This window comes from Meleagris gallopavo, chromosome 13, assembly GCF_000146605.3.
Source record: "Meleagris gallopavo isolate NT-WF06-2002-E0010 breed Aviagen turkey brand Nicholas breeding stock chromosome 13, Turkey_5.1, whole genome shotgun sequence".
NCBI classification, from domain to species: domain Eukaryota; kingdom Metazoa; phylum Chordata; class Aves; order Galliformes; family Phasianidae; genus Meleagris; species Meleagris gallopavo.
Genome location: NC_015023.2, coordinates 9,669,012 through 9,674,748, shown reverse-complemented (window position 1 = coordinate 9,674,748; position 5,737 = coordinate 9,669,012). Strand labels below are relative to the sequence as shown.

At 36.3% G+C, this 5,737-nt stretch overlaps 1 protein-coding gene across 1 annotated transcript; it reads right to left on the bottom strand.

Moving 5' to 3' along the window:
- Window positions 1-78: 78 nt before the first annotated feature.
- On the bottom strand, window positions 79-4,915 carry LOC104913021 (epithelial splicing regulatory protein 2-like). Its single transcript, XM_019619756.1, has 6 exons — window positions 4,746-4,915; window positions 2,820-2,934; window positions 1,961-2,059; window positions 1,784-1,838; window positions 461-571; window positions 79-286 (listed from the first exon to the last, which is right to left on the bottom strand). Exons 2-6 carry the CDS (start codon window positions 2,827-2,829, stop codon window positions 94-96), a joined length of 468 nt encoding a protein of 155 aa, XP_019475301.1. The 5' UTR covers window positions 2,830-2,934; window positions 4,746-4,915; the 3' UTR covers window positions 79-93.
- Window positions 4,916-5,737: the final 822 nt, after the last annotated feature.

Genomic DNA, 5,737 nt, shown 5'->3' with positions numbered 1-5,737 from the left:
AAGAAAATTACAACATTCAACTTTTTCATGTGTGAGACAGTGTATTTTGCTTACTTTGAGCAACTTAGGAGCACAGCTTGTTCTCCTTTAAAATCATACTCTAAAATATTCAGATTGCTTTTCAAAGATTTGTTTCAAGTTGCTACTTTTTACCTCAATGTATCTGCTACCCATGTGATGCTTATGTCTTTCCAGTGCCAGATCTCTCTGCTCAGAATTGACAAATCGAACTAATGCTTCACCATTTCTTCTTCCTTGAGCATTCAGACAAAGGGCCACGCCACCTCTGAAACGTAAAGCCAACAAATTAAGAAGTGTGATGTTGGATCTCATGCTGTTTGTCACTTTCTCAGCTTCCGCGCAGGGGAAAAAATAGAAGGATGGACTTCTGAGAGAGAGGGTGCTAAATATTAAAAACACACGATGTTAAAAAAGGCAAAACAAGCTCTTATCTTCTTACTTGGCAATATTGAGTCCTTTGAAAAATCGGGCAATATCTTGGTCTGAAGACTGCCATGGCAAACCTCTAGCACGTATTACTGTCTCATTATCCACTGTTTCTGATTTGCTGCTGCACAGAAAGAAAAATAAATATGTAAAATTAAGCTTTTGTCTAGGTTTCCCATTATCTTATCAAATTTCCATTTAAATTGAAAATCTAGAGTATGTTCAGAGTTGAGATTCTTCCATTCTGCTCATTTTAGTAAAGAAAACAAAGATAATGGGATAATCCCTTCAGATACACAACGCCCAAGGTGCACTGTGTTGTCATCACATTCAGTTCTTTAAGAAAAATAAGAATGTCTCAAAGTGAAGTAATAAGGAGCTTCCAAATTTTATTCAGAAGTTCTAACAATCTTTAGGTTTTATCCTAAATCCTGAAATCATTGAAGATGATTATGAAGTAGTCCTAAATGTGAATTTATATTATTTATGCTTAATATGTTTGATTCTACACTTCATGAAGTGTATTTGAAAACTGAGAACTGCTCTGTTTCTTATTTGCCTAAACCAAATTCAATTTAAATGAGAAAAAAGAAAAGAAGGAAAAAAGATCACACAAAAGCAGAGCTGTCTGTCTAGAAAACGAGCCCACAGCAAGAGATCTGTATACAGTCACAATGTCTCCAAAGTTGTAATTCAGATCAAAATTTGGTACAGGGAAATGCCCATTTTGATGAGCCTCTGAAGAGGCAGAACAGAAAAAACACCTATAGTTGGGTAAGGAACATTTCTTTTAGTCAACAGCTTCCATATTGACACTTGAACAAAGAACAAACTGAAAATATAAAAATATATCCAGGTACACTTTGGCTAGACAAATAATTAACATCAAGGCTTTCACAACGCTTCTGTCAGACAGAAAAACCCCTTAAGCAGTCTCTTGAAAAAATTTTCTTCTCATTTGCTTCAGCTACAGCCTCATAGATAATTCTTCAAAAGTATTACATAGTTCAGCTCCATACAGAGTGCACAAATCCCTGTTGACATAGGGAGCGTTCACAAATATTTTTTCACAATTGGTTAGGATAAGTCAACCTCATTCCCTTTCAAAACAGAAACCAGTGAACAAAGTGTTTCACCTGGCGTGGCTTTAAAGGCAGACTAAAACACAGAATTCAATATACCAGCTATGGTCTGTGCACCAGATTACTGAATACACTGTTAATTTTCTCAGGATCCAACCTACTTCCATAGTAACAGCAGGGAAACATTTGCAAGCTTTCTCTGCTGCAGATGAAACTCAGCTTTGGTTGTAATGAACTGTGACAAAGGCACTTACCAAGGACCTGTTTCGTACTTGTATTTCACAGTTTCAGGGTCAGTAAATATGTGATCTGCAACAAAGCAGGAAGTTTAAATATAATCAGGGTCAGAGATTACTTAAGAATGACAGTTCCACTGTCCATTCATCAAGAATGAAAAAAATTTCAGCATTCTGTATAAATAGATCACTTACCACAATTTTCAGAGAGCATGCTGAAAATGATAGCCACCATTGTTTTTACTTGCCATACGCCAAAGTCCTCCTCTGCTTCATCTGTCCCTAAGCCTAGATCTGAACAGGCAATTATAGAAAATAACAGATTTGAACAAATAGTCGTAAACAAGCCATAGACTTTCCTGTTATTAACAAAAAATTGATAATCAAGTGATACCAGCCTTCACAGGGACACATGGCCATCAGGCATTTGTAACTGTGCTCACAAACTGGTTAATATTCACTTTCACAGTCAACATTCTGAAAGCTACTGATAGTGTTAACAGCTCAAAAAAAAGTAGAATAAATTCCTATCACTTCAAACATAATTGAACTTTAACCACATTCTTCTCGAGCCACAGAATTACTCCTAAAATTTAGATATAGAAGTGGTTTATTTTGTCCATTTTTTCAATTATTTTTTTTGTTTTACACAAAACAGAATCAAAGAATAATAAATGTCTGCAAACACTGGAAGTTTGCAGGCCACCTAGCCCTGAAAAGGCCCACTGACAGCTAAATCTTTCTCCATTAAGATCAAATACACATGCAAATGATGGTTTTATTTTAGTGTTTGTGTGCACCTTAGTGAATTTACTAAATACAGTCCAGATTCCATTATTAGAGACAAAGCTTAAAAACCATTACAAACAGACCCTCGCACAGCATACACTCACACAAACCCTCATTTCAGCAAATGTTAATATGATTTCACAACCATGAGATTTTTTAAAACCCACCCACCTTAATTTAGGAGAATAAGACCCCTAGCAATCACAAGAATAAAACCTAAAAAAGAGAAGTCAATCCTGCTGCAAAAGCTGCAGCAAAAGGATACATTCTGCCATGGTCTTGATAGTCTGGTCTTTCACGGCGGCTGAACTAGGGTAGCATGTGTGAAATTCTTTGCGCAGATCATAAAAGGAATAGAAGCATTCTGACAGGAGGAAGTTCTACAAGGAAAGCAAAAAAAGTGTTGTACACATTCCTTTACACTCTTATCAGTATTTTTGGACTGAATGATGCCATCTCAAGAGCCACATAGTTGCATGTCATCAGCCTGTCTAAGATAGACCAGGTTGGATTTTTTTCCCCCTTTGGAACAGTTCAAACAGTGCAGCCTTACAGAATTATATCTCTAAATGAGCACACCCAAGTAGCTGCTGAGAGGTAGACCTATGCAAAACCACTCTAGAAGACACCTAGAAGAAGTCACAAAACCCTCCAAAATTGGTTTTCCTGCTATATACATTCTTCCCATTAGGATACTGTTATTTTCTCTTTTGCAGCAACATTTAAAAGCAATACTGTACCAAGACATGGTAACAGTACGTATAAATATTGTCAGAATGTAGAAAATATCTTCAACTTAAAGACATTCCTTCTTCACTATTACATATTCGATAACAACTTCAGTTATATAACATTATTAAACAAATATTTAAGCATTCTTTCATTTGAACATTGGCTCCTGTCCCCATGTTATTGACCAGAACTAGTTCTGTTAATATTTTCTCTCTTACTCTCCCCAACTGTTTCACTATATGAAAGTTTGTCTTTGCTCTGAAAATAAATAATTGAGAAAAATCACAAAGCAGCCCTTGTTAGCAATTGCAAGAACCAACTTCTGAGGCTTAATAACACTTAGTGTTCAGGAAAAACTAAACTGCAGCAAATGAAAATGCATTGGAGAAAGAAAAAAAAAAAAAGAGAGAGAAAATAAAGAAATACAGTACTGGAAGATTAAGAATGTCATCATGTCCACTGCTTGATCTGGGCAGTTCCAGGATACTTTTTTGTTTGTCCATTTTTGTTTGTTTTGCTTTAGTTCATTTATTTCAAGACAGAATAAAGAATTACCCACAATCCATATAGCAGGATGGCATATTAAAGAGAAATAAACAATGCTAACACATTTGAACACTAAGTATCATTGTTTCTGTGTTTCATTCCCAACAGAAGCATGTTTTTTTATGAAAAGTCACAATGTTATGATTTATAATACAACACAAATGCCAAACAAGTATTTGTAGAAACTCAGCATGATCAGTACACTCATACAGAGAAGAAAAAAACACAGCTGATCAGCTTCAATGCCAGCTGCTCCCATTCCTGTGGGGTTTCTTCAGACCCTGTCAAGCAGGTTAACTCAGCAGCCACCACCCCAAACAATGGCAAGCTTCTTCTTCCTGTGCAAATCAGGCTTGACTGGGAACTGCTGCTTCGTGTGGGAGTAGCAAATAAGCTGTAGTACTGCATTCTGCTGAATAAATACAGATGGGAAACAATTGCCATTCTCCAGGACAAGTCACTGCCTACACGTTTACTTTCTACAGGACACTGACCTATGGCTCCTACCAACTTCAGGTTTGGTACAAACACATAGCCCAGCTCATGGCCAATGACTTAATTCAAACCTACACAGAGGAGTACTTCTCTTCTATCACGTCCACTGAGGTTAGACCTTTGTAATCACGCCCTACAACGCAGAATACAGACAACTTGTACTACTTCTTCTAACTTGTCTTTGCTTATTTTCTCCTTCATAATGCTTCTCTGGGTGTCCTCCGGCACTCTAGCTGATTTTCTAGAATAAGTGTTGAAGCACAGTAGTAATCTACAAGGTGGGGATCATCAAAGGAATTCCTGGAGCACTACAGTTCATAGAGTGGAATTGTGTTGCTCATCTCAAACTCAGATTAAGGACATCAGAGAAGATAGCTAAACACAGTAGTGCTCTTCTATGTCAGTTCTGATCACATACCTTCTTAGATGTTTCTGGGTGGAGGACTTGTCGAATGAGTAACTGGCCATCACTGCAAAGGGTGTAAGAGTTCCTTCCAAATACTTTCAAATCACTGGATACCAGCTGAATAAACTGAAAAAGAGATAACTTGCATTTACTGACTGACACACGTAATGCAATAAAACAAATAGTGACTATAAAAACTCTTCTTTTAAAGAGGTAAAAAGCTCAGTAATTCATAACTTTTGAAAAAACATGATATAGAACAGACGTGGGCTCCTAAATAAAATGCAGACAAAAAACAATTAGTTTGCAGAACAGAAAATAAGAACACCAGCAACAAGACAAAAAGGACAACTAGGAAGAATTAAGCGATCATATAAAGGAAGTGGTATTGTAATAGTAAGGTTAAAAATCTGTAGTAATAATTAAAAATCGGTGTGCCGTGCTTTAAAGAAAAAAAATCCCTCCTAGATCAGTCAGAATACTAATTGTATGACAATCTTTCTTCACCTATGACACCTTTGACAACAGTTATATCCTTAATATTTTGCTTTAAATTAAACTTCAAAACAAAAAAAAAAAAACAACCCATCACGATTTACTGTTTCAAAACTTGTACGCTAGGAAAAACAAACAAATTTTGGTCTGATGCCTTAAGAACTGAAATTATAAGATAAAATCAAGTTATTCCTTGCGAGTAGAATGAATTATCCCCAAAAAGGTCAGTTTTCAAGAGAAAAGAGCTGCATCTGTCTCACTCAGTACTATTTTCCATCCTTGGACAACAGCTTCTGGCCTTTTATTAGCCCATATCAGGATTAAATTCCCTATTCCTTATTGTTAACTAACACAGTATAGTTCCTACATATATGAAATCAGTACAAAGGAGCTCGTTAACTAACATTCAAGGGGACAAATATAATTATTCTAACCTTCCCTCTTGATGCTACTCTCTCCCAGGAAAGCATCACATCACAAACAAAGCAATACTTAACATCATGATGCAG

Excerpts from the sequence above, each read along its gene's own strand:
- LOC104913021 (XM_019619756.1), bottom strand. Across the intron at positions 1,839-1,960 it reads CATGCTCTCTGAAAATTGTG|ATCACATATTTACTGACCCT; the intron begins GTAAGTGATCTA and ends GCTTTGTTGCAG. Across the intron at positions 287-460 it reads AAAGGACTCAATATTGCCAA|AGGTGGCGTGGCCCTTTGTC; the intron begins GTAAGAAGATAA and ends TTTACGTTTCAG.